The sequence below is a fragment of the Sinocyclocheilus anshuiensis genome, unplaced genomic scaffold (genome assembly GCF_001515605.1).
Source record: "Sinocyclocheilus anshuiensis isolate Anshui unplaced genomic scaffold, SAMN03320099.WGS_v1.1 scaffold1614, whole genome shotgun sequence".
Lineage (NCBI taxonomy): Eukaryota > Metazoa > Chordata > Actinopteri > Cypriniformes > Cyprinidae > Sinocyclocheilus > Sinocyclocheilus anshuiensis.
Genome location: NW_015547777.1, coordinates 295,422 through 314,518, shown reverse-complemented (window position 1 = coordinate 314,518; position 19,097 = coordinate 295,422). Strand labels below are relative to the sequence as shown.

General features: G+C 39.1%; 2 protein-coding genes across 5 annotated transcripts in view; both read left to right on the top strand.

Annotated features, from left to right (window-relative positions):
- LOC107704593 (phospholipid phosphatase 1-like) overlaps positions 1 to 3,383 on the top strand; it is a 10,725-nt gene extending 7,342 nt beyond the window's left edge. The window contains exons 2-7 of one of the 2 annotated variants that reach the window (XR_001635976.1): positions 399 to 550; positions 652 to 923; positions 1,125 to 1,182; positions 2,099 to 2,275; positions 2,347 to 3,210; positions 3,280 to 3,383. Coding sequence is in view for 1 of the 2 variants with exons in the window: in XM_016507567.1 (XP_016363053.1) it covers positions 399 to 550; positions 652 to 923; positions 1,125 to 1,182; positions 2,099 to 2,275; positions 2,347 to 2,466 (779 nt within the window). In the remaining variant the exon portion in view is untranslated. The other variant, XM_016507567.1, reaches the window with a different exon arrangement.
- Positions 3,384 to 3,416: 33 nt separating this feature from the next.
- On the top strand, positions 3,417 to 13,751 carry LOC107704592 (RING finger protein 165-like). 3 transcript variants are annotated; one of them, XM_016507565.1, is made up of 8 exons: positions 3,417 to 4,065; positions 8,251 to 8,560; positions 11,740 to 11,871; positions 11,954 to 12,077; positions 12,239 to 12,343; positions 12,429 to 12,524; positions 13,020 to 13,123; positions 13,211 to 13,751. In XM_016507565.1, exons 1-8 carry the CDS (start codon positions 4,005 to 4,007, stop codon positions 13,326 to 13,328), a joined length of 1,050 nt encoding a protein of 349 aa, XP_016363051.1. In that variant the 5' UTR covers positions 3,417 to 4,004; the 3' UTR covers positions 13,329 to 13,751. The 3 variants fall into 3 exon arrangements, 2 of the variants coding, with proteins under 2 accessions (XP_016363051.1, XP_016363050.1); XM_016507564.1 differs by having other exon boundaries at positions 11,737 to 11,871; XR_001635975.1 differs by lacking the exons at positions 8,251 to 8,560; positions 11,740 to 11,871; positions 11,954 to 12,077; ... (2 more) ...; positions 13,020 to 13,123; positions 13,211 to 13,751 and adding an exon at positions 4,796 to 5,195 and having other exon boundaries at positions 3,987 to 4,065.
- Positions 13,752 to 19,097: the final 5,346 nt, after the last annotated feature.

Here is a 19,097-nt window from a genome sequence, read left to right as displayed (position 1 = left end):
TACACCGTTGTTGCTTGTGAAATCAAAATAACGGCGCCGTGGGTGTAAACTTACAGATTAAGGGGCGGTAATATTATAATGAGATCCCTTTGCCACGTCACCAAGTGAGCGAAATCAGATGCTTGCAGAAAAAGGCTTCCCAAAACAAAGTTACTGGGTTAATCTTTTTCACGTTTCCTTGCTTGGTAGATGCACCGGGGACCTGATTATAGCACTTAACACCTGGAAAAGTCAGATTTTCATGATATGCCACCTTTAACTGCACTGACACTTTCAGATGAGAACATTGGTTCTGTTTTGAGACGGATCACAGCAGGAAACGCTTCTAATAAACCCCATGTCGGTGATATAAACAGGCCTGTGAACCTCCATTTGTGTGGTTTCTCTCTTTGTTGCAGCTGGACTTCCATTTGCGATACTGAATATTCAGCACACGCCATTCAAAAGAGGCTTTTTTTGCAGCGATGACTCCATCAGGTACCCCTTTAAAGAAGATACCATATCCTACCAGTTACTGATGGGAATAATGATTCCATTCGCACTGTTGATAGTAAGTGTTCGGTTGCTTTCTTAACCAGTACTCTTCTTCAGAGCTTCTTTTGCCATTAGAGTTGGTCAAAACATCATGCATTTTTTTTCTCTTCACCACAGATAATCTTCGGTGAGTGTTTTCCCATATATCTGCGGTCCAGAGTTTCTTTGAGTTATGAGTATATAGTGTGTGTGTACAAGGCCGTGGGATCATTCGTGTTTGGAGCGGCGCTGAGCCAGTCTCTGACCGACATCGCCAAATACACCATCGGCCGACTGCGGCCGCACTTTCTGACTGTGTGTAAACCGCACTGGAGCCTCATCGACTGTAAATCCGGTTATATTGAGAACTTCACGTGCACAGGAGATCCGGTCATCATCAATGAAGGCCGGTGAGTGCAAAACAATGCAACGCATGCATTTCTTTACTCAGATGCTGAGGTGCAATATGGCCGGCACTAGCACTTACATTCAGAATGTAACTTTTATTACACGTTTGCATTGAACCTGCAAGCGCATTGTTTGATTTAGAAAAGAACATGTTCTGGTTGCATCTGATTTGCTAATTATGACGGACAATCTTCTACCGACAGGCTTTCCTTTTATTCTGGCCACTCATCGTTCTCCATGTACTGTATGCTGTTCCTCGCTGTAAGTGTGTTTTTATGAAAATATTTCATCTGTTTCATCAAGTTCAAGGCGAGATACTAGGCAAAACCATTGTTTTTTTTATGCACTAATGTCACAAACTCCAGGGAAGATGATGGCAGGAATAAAACAAGGTTTATTAAAATAAATCAAGATAGACAGACAACAATACCAGAGAGCTAAAGGGTGGAAACAAAGTAACAAATACTGGGAAAATTAGGGTAAAATGACAAACACCTGTGCAGATTAAATTAATTACCATGACAACTTGAATAGTGGCGGGAAAACTGAACACAGGAAACTTATGAAAACACACTTAAAGTCCATTATAATGAAACTAACATGTCTTTTCAGACTCATGGAAAGAAAACATCCAAAGGGTTTATTTTATTGCACTTTATCTATTTACATCTTTAAATAGTTTTTTTTTGTCTTACAAACACCAAACGCTATAGTTTTATTCCTCTCTGTATTCTAAAGGTTTGTTCATATTTAATTCACACTGATTTACTCCTAAAAACATGGTGAAAAATGTGCTTGTTTTCTGTCTGGTGACAGTATTTTCTGATTTATACCTTGAGTGATAAAAAGAGAAATCCAAAATCTCCTCTGGAAAAACGTTTAACTCTAATATGACAATAAAACTGGAATTTTGAACCTGGCTTTATCCAATTTTCAGTGCTGGAAATTAATTCAAATTGATGCATATTTAATTAGATAATGCCTCATTTGAATGTTAATCAACTGGAGAGGTATAGTGATATCTATTAGTTTACATTCACCTGTAGTGTCTTGCCTTTATCATATACATTTAGATTTAGATCAACTTTATTATTTAAATTGTCATGGCAGCTCAATACATTCAAAAAACACTTAACATACACATACATACATATATGCTAATATGTTTTATTTTCAGCTGTATCTCCAGTCTAGACTGAAGGCAAGTTGTGCTCGACTGCTTCGGCCGACTCTCCAGTTCGCTTTCCTCGCGGCGTCTCTTTACGTGGGTCTGTCGCGCGTCTCTGATTATAAACACCACTGGAGTGACGTTCTCTCTGGACTCGTACAGGGAGCCGCCGTGGCACTGTTTACTGTAAGTGAGGCTGTGCGCTCGTTAATAAATGCATGCCATGCTGTAACCAACACACTTCTCTCTCTATGCAGGTGTTCTTCGTATCAGATCTGTTCAGCGCCAAACGCACGTCAGATAAAGATGAGGAGATCTCGCACACGAGTCTTCAGGAGACGTCAGATCCGCCGAACCACTACGGCAGCACAGAGTGAGACCGAACGCACTGTATTATTTGGAAGGAGTCGCAGTGGATTTTTCCCTTTTGCAGTAACATGCAATCCTTCCCACAACTGATTCTCTTCATTTTTATAATATTACTGGGCAAAAGGTCATTTTTCATAATGCACAGCAGTAGAGAAGAATAAAATGTCATCACGATAAATACAGCGGCAGTGCAACAATATTCGCTCTGCAGTGGCTGCATATATATTAGTTATTGTACTGAATGTGGCAGTGTAAAAATTGGTTTCTCTTTCCTTACAGACCTCATGGGGTTAATTATACAACTAAAGGTTCCTACTCAGAGTTTATGCAGTGTCAGTGAATCATGAAGGGAATGGTCCCTAATGGCCCTTTCGACACCCTCAAAACACTGGCAACCTTTAACTTCCATGGGACCTTTTCCATTGCATTATAGTAAAAAGAGGTTCTTTAGATTATTAAAATGTTCTTTACATTAAGAAAAGATGGTTCACTGACAAAATAATGGTTCTTTGCTGTGAAAAAACCCTCCTGTAACCTTTATTTTTAGAGCGTATGCATCCCTATCCATCAAACCATCCAACATTTCTATCTGATAATATTAGTGCAGTAACCAACATATGCAAGTACACACGTCTTATTTCAGCAAGGTTGTTTTTAAATGTTAAATGAAGACTGTTACAACAAATGGATTGTACACTTGACTGTAAAACACTTTATTTCTGTGGTTTACAGTTGCTTGCTTTTGTGTGTGTGTGTGTGTGTGAGTGAGTGAGTGAGTGAGTGAGTGAGTGAGTGAGTGAGTGAGTGAGTGAGTGAGTGAGTGTGTGTCAAATTGTCATAAGAAAAAGGAAAGTAGTTGTGGACTAAAATATGAACAACCAAAGTGTCTCATTGCATTGAATTCAATTAAATTTGTGTATATTTTATTCATTTTTGTAATGCAAATTATTTTATTTTTTAATGAAAATTGAATTCAAAGTGTTACTTTTTTCATTTTTATTGTTATTTTTAATGCAAATGGTAAGACCACAAGCTGTAAATGTCCAAGCACTTGAATAATTATTTTTTTGCCTTTAATAGCTTTATGTAACTGTATGAATTTTTAAATTGCTGCTTTATTTTTAATTCATTGGCAGCTGTGCTAGTGTGAACCAATGAAACATGGTGCTGTAAAAAAAATTTTTTTTTTGCAATTAAAGCTCCGCCAGACCATCTGTGGTGTAGTTATTGATATTATCAATAATCATCATAATCATTTTTGTTCTCAGTGGCGCCTCTAGTGGTCAGATTATGTCTGCTGGTTTCAAGCTTTGGTCCGTTTGATTCATTCGGTTCGCTCGGACGGACCCCTTACAGGTACAAATGCTTTGCGAATCGGTTCGATCGAATCACTAAGAAGAACCGATTCAATAGAGCGACTTGTTGGCGAATCGAACGCCGCCGCCGCTGTTCTTTGTCCTCGCGGTGACTGCATATGATCCCGCTGAATGTACATTATTTATTCCTCCGTTTACAGTCTGTATTCATCAAACAGAAGATCTGAAGGATGGTGTTAGTTCATGTCGGATATTTGGTTCTCCCTGTCTTTGGCTCAGTGAGAAATAGAGGTATTTATAACGCATTATTTCACGATCAGATCACATCTAGGGGCCTTTTGCGTGTTTAATGCATGATTATTAAACCCCACGACTGATCTATATGCTGCTGTAGATCTTAACTGAGTAGACATTCAATAAAAACCAGGCTATTAGTATTTTTTAAGCGAATCGGTGAGGTTTGATTCGGATCTGAGGTTAGCTGTTAGCTAGCCGAGCGAAGGACGCGTTCTGCGTCAGATTTCACTTTAAAATGCATTTAAAATCAATTAATTTGCTTATACGAGGTACATTCGGATTATCTGACAGACTGACGATTCGTTTTATCGTGTATTTGAGCGCTGAATGTGTTTGTTGAGGTTTATTTGTGAGGTTTGGTTTTACCTCAGAAAGCTAAAGATGCTAATTCAGGCCTGAGCTCAACCGACAAGAAATAAAACATAAACATACATAATTTCAGGTATTAACTGGAGTCGTTTATTGCTCATATGTATTAAAATTAAGTCTAAAATAAGTGTTTTAGCTCAGAATGACACTACCAGCAGTTCATCAAACAAAAATGATGTGTTTAAAACATTATTGTTGAGTGTGTTGTCTAAAGAAGAAAAACAACACACTAAACGAGCTGCTAACTTTACCTCCATCACTGATTTCATGAAGCTTTATGATTTCTGTTTCTGATCTTCTGTCTCATGGTTTGATTTCATGTGCTTTATTTCTTTTCTTATCTCCTGTCTCATAGTCTGTGGAGGCTGAATCTACATTCTGCATTATCAGATCATTGTGTTTTAATGATCATCTGTGTTCTGATCCCTCCTCATTTCCTATTTCCATCAGAAGACGACAAACATCTCAGATCTGCTCCCTTCCCGAGAACAAACACACACTAAAACCAGAGCCTAACACGTTTAGAGCATAAACTACTGTGTGTATGTCACGTGCTGTAGTTTAACCCACATCCGTAGCTCTAGAAGAGTGACTGGTGTGTGTCCCATTCAGCTTTGGTAGTCGACATGTTTGTAAATTCCTGTAAAATGGATGCATTTGGATGCAAAACCTTTAGCCATCACCTGCATAACGTGTGCTCCATTCATCGCACTTCTGATTTTACACGATCATCCACACTCATGTTTGAGGAAAAGCAAAAAAACCCACCCAAATGAGTAACACGCCAACTAGCTGACGATTGGCTCCAATTGCATCGAATCCAAATTGCGTCCAAAATGCCATCCATTTGGCAGGGATGTTGATTTGCTGCACTGCTACTTGAGATCCTCTATTAGAGCAATGCAAATGTCTATTGTTTGGTTGTGGTCTCTCTACCTTTTGTTCTGGTAATAGACTTCAGTGCATGAATCACATTATTTTGATTCTACATTGAATAGACTCCAATGTAATCTTACTGTACTGTAACGTGCTGTAGCCAATGCATCTGCTCATTGGATGTTGCTTTTGTTCTGTTAACCCTGTACTGAGCATGGTGGGCCTTGCTATTGATCAATGTTGTTTTATTTGTTGCATGGACTTATTATCATGACACAAATCCACATATACTAATATTTTTCAATAAAGAATATAGTATTTTTCCTAACCTCCAGTGTGCTTCTTGCTGATTTCCATTTATTGTCTCCCCCCACCTCCTCCCTCTGCTGTGACCGATAGACTGATTTCCTCGCCTTTATTTTTATTTTTTTACCATGATACCTCAATGAGTTGATCTGTGGTCGTTTACGCTCATCACTGAGGCACTTAAAGGTGCAGTGTGCGTTCACGATAACCGTAGACATCCACAAGTGAAAATTAGATCCGTTTCCAATCACGGTCTTAACGCTGCACCTTTAAGTCTTCTCACTGTAAATGATCCGGATGCAATGCAAACGTGGCCTTTCTCTGTGGCGTGTCCAGGTGTCCACACATTTCATCTCTGTGATTGAATCTTTTCTCACTAACACACAGCGAGCGATGGGCACGTCCCATTTCTCTGTGTGACTTTGACACATTATACACGATTTCGTCTGGTGATTGAGGCTTAAGTATTTTTCAATTCCTGAAGTCTGTGTGTATCTGCCAGCAGAAAGTAGAGTGGAGAGATGGGTAATTCTGCTTTTCTGTGTCATTTTTTTTTCATTTCTACTGACGTTTTCTTTCTCATAAATGAATAGTGAAGTGTTCTCAAACCCATAAAGTGGTGCATTGATTTATTTCCTCATTCATTTGTCGTCTTGTAAGTAGCCAGCAGATACCTACATCACAACACGACAAACTCCATCTCAATCCATGTTTCAAACATTCACCTGTCTTTTGTTATTAATCCAGTTAAATATAAGTAGCGGACATTTTAACTTCTATGTAGCCTGTTTAATATAAAATTAGTCTTTTGCAATAGAAGTTACGTTCGTTCCAGAAATGCCAGTACGTTTTATGGAGTGTAATTGTTGCTCTATACATTAATGTTCACATGTCAGCTTACAATAAAGCATGCTAACTGCATGTCTTGCCCCTGCACCAGCGAAAGCCTTGGGTTCCTGTGATGTCTGCTGCTTCTGATGTAGTTTGCTTCTATGAAGGTTTAGACTTGAAGGGATAATCATTCCACTTGGATAAATCACAGTAAACATGTTCCTAAGGATGAAGAGTCAGTCCTAGAAAAACATTCCTATCAACCAATCAGATTAATGTGCTTCAACAGCATTCTTAACCCTCAGTCATTTCAGGAGTGGGCGTTGGATGAGGTTTGGACTATGATTGTTGTTCCAGAACCAACAGAGGATGTTGATTCAGGAAGATGTCCTACTTTGAGATGTCATTGGCTTTGAGATTTTGTTTTGCCAGCACATGGATATTGCTTTGGAAAATAGTTCCCACACACGTATCCAAAGTCCTGTCTTTAGAAATTCGCAAATCCCTTCATTGATAAGGTGTGACAGGCTAACAGCTCGCATAAAAATACAGCAGCTTTGGTCTAAATCCAGACCTTTACTGCTCGCTGAGAACCTAATGCAGCTGTGGATTCCTTCAGCTTTCCAGGAACGCATCTTGCAGTCTGCTTTCGGTAGTCGCTAAATAACTGTAGAGCGTTCACATCTGCTGTGCCGAGGTGAGGAGACACTTCTGTATTCAGCTGTAGAATACGGTTGATATATGCATGATTATTTCCCCAACCAGTTAAACACAGCCAATTTCATTGGACACCTCAATCACAAAGTAGCCTGTCAAGAAAAGTTCAGACTTCAGAAAAGTCACTGATGGATCTGATCACGACAAACAGTCATGTTATCCATCAGGATGTTCTACCAACGCTAAGTTTAGGTCTATATGTGTTTTAGCGCTTCGTAACATTACCGGCATAATCTTTTATCTTTAAGTTTGTGCTTTATTGGTTTGGGAACCAGTTGGAAACCAAGAACCGTATTCTACAATGAAAAGTTCAGTGACCTGTTGCATACACATTTTAGACTAGTCTTACTTTTCTCCAATATCTTTTTTAGATCAGTTACTTATGCCTGATGAAGGTCATAGGACTGAAACATTCTATTTCTAAAATCTATAAATCTATTTCTGATACGTTTGCGAGTATGGATGTTGTGTGGGATTTATTCGTTTTTGCTTGGATCAGTTACTTAAAAAGGTAGACTTGTCTAATTCGAACCCGAAATGTAAAACTTAGCTTGGCTAAGTGCTAGTTGGTAAGACTAGTTAAGACAAGTGTTTATGCAACTGGCCACATGACTCATAACCAGTTGATATATGCCATGTGAACTAGACTTGTGCATCATGCTATTGGAAATATGACTATTTAAGATGAAAAAATTGTATTGTATTGTATTGTAGAGTGACAAAGTGTTTGGATAGAAGAAATATAAACTAAATTGGACAAAACTGAACCACAAAATGTGAGAGGCTGAACTAGTTGCAAGTCTGACTTCAGTTACCTGTTCATACACTGTCTTATATATCCGATAGTAAATTCGATTCCCAATCCTAAACACTAACTGTGTGAATATAGCGTCCCAAACCAAAAGATTAATGCAAACGCGCTGTTCACACACAATTCACTCACCTTCACTCTTCATTTGCCATCACACCCCACTGCTGATGATTGATTGATTTCTTCTGGAAGTTCAGGAGAGGACGAGGGCCGGCCTCAAGCAGCGGTTTAATCTCATTTATTCAGCTATGATGTCATTGTTGTTGCAGGATCTCACTTTAACAGGCATCAGCACAATCATGCTACCTCTTGCCGGCATTTCCACGTAGGCCCCCAGGCCCAGATCCCTGTTGATTTCCCAATGCCCCATCCAGGACAATCTCAGACAGGAATGAGCCATCACCCCGGCCACGCGCACCAGCCAGCCGCGGCATTACATCCACCCCTCAACCACATACCAGCACCACCGTTCCAGGACATCCCGGCCCCACCCTTCCTACCTCAGGCTTTACACCAGCAATACCTCATCCAGCAGCAGATCCTGGAGGCCCAGCACAGGAGGATACTTCCACAGTCCAGGTATGACGCCGTGTTAAACTCATAATCAATTAGGACAATAAATCGATGCATCGCAAATCGAGAAATTATTCTGCATCAATTCTGAGATTTTCCGAAGGCATCGCGATTCTCTCTTGAATCGATTCTGAGTTTAGTTTTTAACAGCAGATGGCACTGCGTGCTTTAGAAATAGCCGTATTCTGCTTGCTTCCAGTTCCTTACACACGCACCACTTGAACCTAAAATAATCATTCATAAAGTTCGAAAAGTTTGAAGCGAATTGCAAGGATGTTCACAGTGGGCTGTGTTTACATTAATCTCGCATCATAAAAGCTGATGTGCAAGTACATTTAACCCCTTACATTACTACTTCGTGAGCATTTGAGTGTGCGGTTAAAAACTAGCCTAGAGCGCCATCTGCTGTTAAAAACAGCCCAGAATCGATTCGAGAGAGAATCACGATGCGCTCCGAAAATCTCAGAATCGATCCACGAATCGCGATGCATCGATTTATTGTCCCAGCCCTATAATCAACCATATTTCACGAGTTCACCTGCCCATCCAGTCTGAATAGTTAATGGTAAACAAACTTGGCTTGCTGTCCTCGTCGGAGGCTCATTTCATTTCATTTATTTTATTTATAAAGCACAATAAAACAACAATGGTTGACCATCGTGCTGAACAATATAGTTTAAAAGGAACTAATAGTTTCAAAATACATAAAATGTTAAGACACGACAAACAAATAATAATTTGAAATAATAAACTCCTGTTGGCTCATACACTAAAAGCCTTCTCAAAGAGGTAGGCTTTAAGCCTTGTTTTAAAAAGGGATTCTCTTGCAGTTGTTCTAATAGAGATTGGAAGGCTGTTCCACAATTTAGGGCCGGCTATGGCAAAAGCCCGGTCACCTTTTCTCTTCAGCCTAGATCTAGGAACCAATAAACGTTTCTGATTCGATGACCTTAGACATCTAGCTGGACTGTGTAAACTCAAAAGGTCAGAAAGATATGAAGGTGCCAGTCCATTTAAAACCTTAAAAACAAAAAGTAAAATTTTAAACTATTTTAAAATGGACTGACAGCCAATGCAAAGAGAGTAGGTCAGGGGTAATATGTTCATATTTGCGAGTGCCAGTCAAAAGTTTAGCAGCTGCATTTTGTACTGTTTGTAGGCGATTCATACATGATTGGTTAATACCAATATACATTGAATTGCAGTAGTCTAGTTGAGATGAGATAAAAGCATGTATAGCCCTCTCGAACTCAGCACAAGTTAAAAAAACCTTCACCTTAGCAAGGAGTCTGAGCTGAAAAAAACTTGATTTAACTACTGCATTTACTTGCTTATCAAAAGTCAAAGCAGAATCAAACACAACACCCACATTTTTTACAGAGGGCTTGACATATGCAGCCAGATCACCCAGCAGTTGCTGTATGTTGCCAGATACAGCTAAAGAACCAAACACAATTGCCTCTGTCTTACTCTCATTGAGATTCAAAAAATTAAGAGACATCCAAGCCTTAATATCAGACAGACAAGCAGTTAAAGCACTCAAACTCTGGTTGTCATTTTGCTTAAAAGGCACATAAATTTGCGTGTCGTCAGCATAACAATGAAACGACACTTTGTGCTTATTAAAAATGGAACCCAACGGGAGCATATACAAAGAAAATAAAATTGGAGCAAGGATAGAACCTTGAGGAACTCCATAAGTCAACACTGATTTAGAGGATGAGCACTCATCCACACAAACTGAGAAAGTTCTATTTTTCAAATAAGATTTGAACCATTTTAGGACAGAACCATTAATACCCACACAGTGTTCAAGACGGGAAATAAGAATACTGTGGTCTACAGTGTCAAATGCTGCACTCGAAGGAGGCTCGAACCGGAGGCTTGGCTCGGCTCCAAATTCAACCCCCTAATTGCGCTACTACATAGAGGGAGAATGACAGAAAAAGAGGTGGAGATGGGGAGGTGGAGGGATGCCGGAAAAATTGTTGCTCATATGCTCATAATGATGATTGACAAGACTCAGATGATCAGGTTCCTCACAAACTTACATTTGGAACCTTATTTATGTTCTTAAGGCAAGATACTACAGACACTGGTTTTGAGAATTTGGGTTATTTGGCTTTTCATAATATATTGTTTCAGACTAGTAGAAAGAAAGCATCCAAAATACACTTTTAAGTGTTCATTTTATTGCACTCTTCAACGGCTGTGAGTTTTTTTTCCTCCACTTCAGCAGCACTTACATAGACCCAATTTTACAGTTTTATTCTTATCCAGTGTTGCCAGGTCCGCGGTTTTCCCACGCAATCGGGCTACTTTAACACTGTTGCCGTGGGTTGAAGCGATACCAATAACATGATATTAAGCCCCTTGAATGCGAATTTTACCAGGGGAACCCTACCAAAAACATGTATTTAACCCCAATGTATTTAAGACAGTGAAATGTAGACCTTCGTTTATGTGTTTTTGCCCTACACTGCACAAGACGCGAGAACAGTCCGCTATTTAGGTTTGTATGGACTCACTAACTTTAACGTTAGCTAGTTTTAGCCAGAGATACCTTGCTAAAGCACAAGATGACATTAACGTTCTGCTTGAGCAGATGAAAATTGTAACTTAATGAGAGTATGACAACTAGAAAACTAACGTTTTTGTCTTCATTGGGATTGGAGGTGAATGCTTTGGGACATTTTGCTCCATTTTGTTTGGGTTTAGGAAATAGAATAAAATAAATTCCATTGCATATCCTCTCAGAATACCTGGAACCACTGTTACAAGTACCTCAGGCACATCGTTTTTCCATTTTTGAAGCATAAACGCCATAAAAACGATGCAAGCTTCAGATCTTCCAATGTTTCTCTATGCCGCTGAAACCTACAGATGTCCGAGTTCTGCTCCCTGTGCAACTGATACTCGACTGCCATTGGCTCATCTGCGTTCGAGGGGAGGGGCTTACCGATAGGTCAATTCTTAATGAAATCAATCAACTGGGGAAATATGGTGATACTGTTAGTTACATTCTTAACCCTATTCACCTGTAGTGTCTTACCTTAATTCATCTCCCATGTCTTATTGAGACATCTCATAATCCAGCAATCAAAACTGGTAAAATATTTGTTTTCTGGTATATTTTATAATCAGGTTTATCCAGCTGAATCAAGCTCTAACCATTTTCCCAGCAGACATGCTCCAGACCGAACCCTTCCCCATCCACAGACGCTGCGGCCGCCATATGAATACCCGCCATCCATTCATATTCCCCCACCGCCGCCGGTGCCGCAGCAGCCACGTTACCTTGCCGAAGGAACAGATTGGTACGTATGTATTCAGTGACTTCATAAACTAGTACTCTGTTTGGCTTTGATTGACTGACGCCGTTCCTGTGTTCGCATCCAGGGATCTGAGTGTGGATCCAAGCCTGCCGCAGTACCACGTCTCTCCCCTCACTCAACATTATCAGCATTACCTGACCTCTCCACGACTGCATCACTTCCCCAGGAACACCACCTCGGCACAAGTGGTCAGTCTGAGTCTTTCGTACCCACTGCAATCCTTCATATTTACATTCATGCACGTGACAGATCCTTAATCCAAAGTAACTGACCAGTTCTTGCCTTCCATTGGTGTTGCTGGTGCCACTTATCTCTTTATTTACTTCTTCATTGGTGCTGTCATGCACAGGTTGTCCATGAGATCAGAAACTACCCTTATCCTCAGTTACATCTGCTGGCTCTCCAAAGCCTCAGTCCGTCTCGCCATGCGTCTGCTGTGCGGGAGAGTTACGAGGTACCGTCACACTTGGTGTTCTTTATCACACATCTTCTTAATCATACATGTAATGTGACGTGTTTACATGCGGTTTTGATTCCAGGAGCTCCTGCAGTTGGAGGACAGACTGAGCAATGTGAATAGAGGGGCTGTGCAGACCACCATCGAGAGGTTTACCTTTCCTCATAAGTATAAAAAGGTAAAACCACAACTGTACAATGACATTTAAAAGTTCCTGTTGTGTGGCAACATTTGTTACATCCTTAAATAATTATATTCCTTATCCTCCTGTTGTGCTGGGGTTAATTACTTGAAACTACTTCTTGGAATTTTGTAAGCTTTTCCTCAATGATCATGAATTTTCTCTTTGGTCATGAGTGTGCATGAAGATTCGACATTTAGTTGTGCTTTGGAAAGGCTGTGCAAATTTTGGTTACATTGATGTGTTGGAGTCAAAGTGAGCCTCAATGGGTTTCCATGCAATTCACCAAAAATCAAGACTTTAAACAAACCTACACCATTTTAAATATGGATTAAATATATGGGTATGATGTGGGTTTTAAGGTGAAGGTTGCTGGAGAATTACTGGACATTTTATTCATTCCTTGTTGAACCTGTAATTTATGAAGTGTAAGTTTCTTTTGGATTAAAAAGCATGTGCTAAAAGACTAATAGCTAATCGTGTGATTCGTAGAGAAGACCTCTAGAGCTGAAGATTGGCATGGATGAAGAGGAGCTCGACACGGATGAGAAATGCACAATATGCCTCTCGATGCTTGAAGACGGAGAGGACGTCAGGTAGTTTGACGCTCTACTCAAAACCCGTTCAATGGTGAAAATGGTGCCGGTTATCATTCAAGAAATGTTTTGTTTTTCTCTCCCCAGGAGATTACCCTGCATGCACCTCTTCCATCAGGCTTGTGTTGACCAGTGGCTGGCAACCAATAAGAAGTGTCCCATCTGCAGGGTAGACATTGAGACGCAGTTGTCCCCCGATAGCTGATGTCTCTTGTAGCACTAGCTAAAACTCCTGTCGTCTTTCTTAGTCCCCTCGTGGGCACTTTGCCAAATGTGTGTCATCTCCATCACCTCTCACCTCTGACCTTTGCCTTCTGAGCCAACTGACGATGTAGAACGGGGAAGACGAAAAGCGCTGAAGAGTCCAGCACATGGAGAAGAACGAGTCTGTCGATGAAGATGGTTTCAGTCAAAGTGCTGTAAATGTGTGTGTGTGCGCGCGTTTGGGATGGTGAACACTACTCGTAACGTCTCAGAATGATCTCGGATGAAGACCGACCAAATGTTCTCAGTGTTCAGTAGGTCACGGATGAAGCATTACAGCATGAGCTCACAAAGTCCAACATATTACACGTGGTTGGTCATGAACGAATCATTTGTGACCCTGGAGCACAAAAGCAGTGTTAAGTCGCTGGGGTATATTTGTAGCAATAGCCAAAAATACATTGTATGGGTCAAAATTACTGATTTTTCTTTTATGCCAAAAATCATTAGGATATTAAGTTAAGATCATGTTCCATGAAGATATTTTGTAAATTTCCTACCGTAAATATATCAAAACTTATTTTTTGATTAGTAGTATGCATTGCAAAGAACTTCATTTGGACAACTTTAAAGATGAATTTCTAGATTTTTTTGCACCCTCAGATTCCAGATTTTCAAATAGTTGTATCTCGGCCAAATATTGTCCTATCCTAACAAACCATACATCAATGGAAAGCTTATTCATTCAGCTTTCAGATGATGTATAACTCTCAATTTGAAAAATTGACCTTTATAACTCGTTTTGTGGTCCAGGGTCACATTTGTGAAAAAAAAAAGTGTTAAACCGAATTAGCGAATGAGAAGCGCGCAAGAGTAGAATAATGACCCTGTGTTTAAAAAAGCTCCGTCGTCGTGTCTGTGATTATCGGAGGTGATGCTTGACATCTGTATGTAACCGTAAGGCCAGGCTTGATATGAACCGTGACAGTCCGCATTTTGTGCTCGTGACGCCTCCGACGCTTAGAAACGTATCCACCACCAAATGCATGTTGAAGCGAGAGGCCGGGGTTCTGCTGACGAGAGGTCGACGTGCATGAGGATGTTTCCCGCGCGATACTCTACTAATCCTGAAGACACTGTGTTCTCGATGCGTCTCTGAAGTCACCACGAGTGAAATATGTACCTTAATGCCTGTAGCACAAGCACACGTTGAATAGTAACGGCATAACTCTGTGTTTCCATTCGCTCTGTGACTCGTGGTCTCGCTTGGTCGTTCAGCAGCATCTGTAGAGTCATAATGTGCATGAAACCTGTTTGCTGCCATTTCTAGAGGACATGACAAGGGAGTAAAGCCATTTGTTTTATAGAAACCAAACATAACTTTTCTAAGCTGTTCTTCATGATCACTCTTCCTCTTTTGATTTCTTCTTTTTCCTACTGTTTCCAACCTGTGCGGGGCTGGTACAGCTTCTCCACATAAGTAGCTGCAATGCTGGAAAAAAACAAACAAGCTATTTATTGTCGTCTTAATGTAGTTAGTGGTTATTTTTGTAAAAGCACTCACTTTCTGATGGGGTCGTGTGATTGTCTCTCTTTCCCTGCTTTTGCATTTGCACAGTTTCCTTGTGTATCGTGCACTCCATCCAAAAAAAAAAAAGAAACAAAACAAACAAAAAAAAAAAACCAAGAGAACAGACTTTTTAACAGCACAGTTTCTTTGCGTAATGATAGCTGTTGCCTCACTGACCACTTTCAATGTACGTGACTGTTTATCCGTAGCATTTCAGATGTCTTAGTACGTTTGACGAAATAACCTGCTTGTCTTTGCTGTCGCAACTTTTCGAGAATTCAAGCGTTCAGCTGCTTGGAAGCCAGGAAGTTGAAAGCGTTTACTTGTTTCAATCACCGTTTTGTAGCGTGTCAGTGAGCGTATGGAAGCCCGTTTCCACCACTGAATAAAAAATACAAAAAGTTTATTGCGACTTTTTATCTTACAATTCTGACTTTTCTTCTCATAATTGCGAGTTTGTATCTCGCAATTTTTGTCTTTTTTTCTCATAATTGCGAGTTTGTATCACGCAATTTTTGTCTTTTTTTCTCATAATTGCAGTTTATATCTCACAATTTTTACTTTTTTTCTCGCAATTCTGACTTTTTTCTCAGAATTGCGAGTTTATCTCAATTTGCGAGTTTATCTCGCAATTCTTGACTTTTTCTTGCGATTGAGAGTTTGTATTTCGCAATTCTGAGTTTTTTTCTCGGAATTGCAAGTTTATTTCTCGCAATTCTGACTTTTTTTTCTCGGAATTGCAAGTTTATTTCTCGGAATTGCAAGTTTATTTCTCGCAATTCTGACTTTTTTTCTCGCAATTCTTTACTTTTTTTTCTCAGAATTGCAAGTTTGTCTCAATTTGCGAGTTTATCTCGCAATTCTTGACTTTTTCTTGCGATTGAGAGTTTGTATCTCGCAATTCTGACTTTTTTTTTCTCAGAATTGCAAGTTTGTATCTCGCAATTTTGACTTTTTTTCTCGCAATTCTGACTTTTTTCTCAGAATTGCGAGTTTATCTCAATTTGCGAGTTTTTCTCGCAATTCTTGACTTTTTCTTGCGATTGAGAGTTTGTATCTCGCAATTCTGACTTTTTTCTCAGAATTGCGAGTTTATCTCAATTTGCGAGTTTTTCTCGCAATTCTTGACTTTTTCTTGCGATTGAGAGTTTGTATCTCGCAATTCTGAGTTTTTTTCTCGGAATTGCAAGTTTATTTCTCGCAATTCTGTCTTTTTTTTCTCGGAATTGCAAGTTTATTTCTCGGAATTGCAAGTTTATTTCTCGCAATTCTGACTTTGTTTCTTGCAATTCTTTACTTTTTTTCTCAGAATTGCAAGTTTGTATCTCGCAATTCTGACTTTTTTTCTTGCAATGACTTTTTTTTTCTCAGAATTGCAAGTTTGTATCTCGCAATTTTGACTTTTTTTCTCGCAATTCTGACTTTTTTCTCAGAATTGCGAGTTTATCTCAATTTGCGAGTTTTTCTCGCAATTCTTGACTTTTTCTTGCGATTGAGAGTTTGTATCTCGCAATTCTGAGTTTTTTTCTCGGAATTGCAAGTTTATTTCTCGCAATTCTGACTTTTTTTCTCGCAATTCTTTACTTTTTTTCTCGGAATTGCAAGTTTATTTCTCGCAATTCTGACTTTTTTTCTCGCAATTCTTTACTTTTTTTCTCGGAATTGCAAGTTTATTTCTCGCAATTCTGACTTTTTTTCTCGCAATTCTTTACTTTTTTTCTCGGAATTGCAAGTTTATTTCTCGCAATTCTGACTTTTTTTCTCGCAATTCTTTACTTTTTTTCTCGGAATTGCAAGTTTATTTCTCGCAATTCTGACTTTTTTTCTCGCAATTCTTTACTTTTTTTCTCGGAATTGCAAGTTTATTTCTCGCAATTCTGACTTTTTTTCTCGCAATTCTTTACTTTTTTTTCTCAGAATTGCAAGTTTGTCTCAATTTGCGAGTTTTTCTCGCAATTCTTGACTTTTTCTTGCGATTGAGAGTTTGTATCTCGCAATTCTGAGTTTTTTTCTCGGAATTGCAAGTTTATTTCTCGCAATTCTGACTTTTTTTCTCGCAATTCTTTACTTTTTTTCTCGGAATTGCAAGTTTATTTCTCGGAATTGCAAGTTTATTTCTCGCAATTCTGACTTTTTTTCTCGCAATTCTTTACTTTTTTTTCTCAGAATTGCAAGTTTGTCTCAATTTGCGAGTTTATCTCGCAATTCTTGACTTTTTCTTGCGATTGAGAGTTTGTATCTCGCAATTCTGAGTTTTTTTCTCGGAATTGCAAGTTTATTTCTCGCAATTCTGTCTTTTTTTTCTCGGAATTGCAAGTTTATTTCTCGCAATTCTGTCTTTTTTTTCTCGGAATTGCAAGTTTATTTCTCGCAATTCTGACTTTGTTTCTTGCAATTCTTTACTTTTTTTCTCAGAATTGCAAGTTTGTATCTCGCAATTCTGACTTTTTTTCTTGCAATTCTGACTTTTTTCTCGCAATTGCGAGTTTATATCTCGCAATTCTTTACTTTTTTTCTCAGAATTGTGAGATATAAACTCGCAATTGCGAGTTTATATCTCGCAATTCTTTACTTTTTTTCTCAGAATTGTGAGATATAAACTCGCAATTGCGAGTTATAAAGTCCAATTTTGAGACGGGAAAAAGACTATGTTCTCAGAATTGCAACTCAGAAGTTGCAATTCTGAGGAAAAAAAAAAGTCAGAATTGTAAGATAAAAAGTCGCAATTACCTTTTATTCAGTGGCGGAAACGGGCTTCCATAGTGAGCGTCCTCTTAGAGAGCGTGATCTTTTTCTCATCGTCCGTCTGCGTTTTATAGTTTACACGTTATATTGTGCGTCGAAATGCCTTAAGTATTTTAACAATCATAATTTATGACTAACTTTACCTACTAGGGTGCGTATTTAAGTTCTGAACTAGTATCACAATGTAATCGGTCGGTTTATTTATTTGCGTCAGCATAACGTGTATAAATACCTCATTGTGCTATACTTTAATGGGAGTGCTTTGCATGCGGTTGTACTTTAAGGGGCATACGTGTCAAAACAAGCTCTGAGGGCGTGCAAGTATGTGGTGCTGTAGTTTTCTTGGTTACATTCCATTAATGCCAATTCAAAGAGTCGTTCAACTGTGACAAACTGTTCAGTGGACTGGAATCGTTTTGCATGTCTCTCCTGTTTTTGCACTCTCGGCTTTGCTGGCCTCCTGCGAACATCGTCCGCTTGTCTCATCGCTCTGAACCGAGCCGAATGTGTTTTCAGTAGTGAGGAGTGAGTTCAGCGCTTACTGTGATTGATTATAGCTGCTTGTCTTGTGCCCATCTGTCTTTAACTTTCGATTACAGCCGGCCATTGTATGCTGTATTTTTAATCGGGATTTAAAGTGATGCTTCCTTTTCCCATGAGTAGCAGATTTCCTTTCCCTTTCTTTACGTACCGGTACTTCATAAGAGGGGCTTTAAATGTCTGAATGCAGGTCGTGTTGTGGTACATTCTAGTGTAACGTTTGTCATATTTCACAGGTTATTTAGCTTCGATCCCCCAAATAATAATCTGCCAATACAGTGTTGTGTTTTACAGTAGAAAACACTAATGTTGACTGATACGGCAGATAACTCTTGTTTCCGGTGAATTAAGCGTTTTTCCTGCCCTGCAAAACGATATGTACCAATACTCGTTATCTTCTACACACTTAGAAATTGTTATGCCGAAATAGACAAAAAAAAGAACAATGGCTTTATATTTAATGATTTGTGTTTCTAGCCTGTGTAGCCTTAAAGTCTCTTGATTTGATCCATCTCTCCAGCAGATTTTGGACATAAGCAATAGTAGTATATGTTTCGCTAACAGACTGAACCGTAGATCCTAAAGCACAAGCTCTGTAATGCATGTCTTTCTCAGGTTTTAATATGCGTATGAGAATGGATACATATGTTACCATAAATATTTCTGATGTTTTTCTGCTGCTGACATAAAAATAAAAAAATAGTTGAATAACCTGCCAGTGAAAGGGAAATGGCTCTTTGTATAAGACACTGCTGTGTGCTGTTACTGCGCAGTGTTTTCTGACATGAATATTTTATAGCTCAAGTAGAAAAATATGTATTGATAATAGTTAAGCAATAGCTTGGTGATTATAATGTATGATAACTAGATAAGTGTATATTGCGTAAAAAAAGATTAGATTCACTTTTGGTGGAT

What these genes read in the sequence shown, in the direction of transcription:
- LOC107704592 (XM_016507564.1), top strand. Translation starts at nt 4,005, where the DNA reads ATGGTGTTAGTTCATGTCGGATATTTGGTTCTCCCTGTCTTTGGCTCA. An exon ending in TGGCTCAGTGAGAAATAGAG is followed by an intron (nt 4,066 to 8,250) that starts GTATTTATAACG and finishes TTGTTGTTGCAG; the next exon opens with GATCTCACTTTAACAGGCAT. An exon ending in CTGTGCGGGAGAGTTACGAG is followed by an intron (nt 12,344 to 12,428) that starts GTACCGTCACAC and finishes TTTTGATTCCAG; the next exon opens with GAGCTCCTGCAGTTGGAGGA.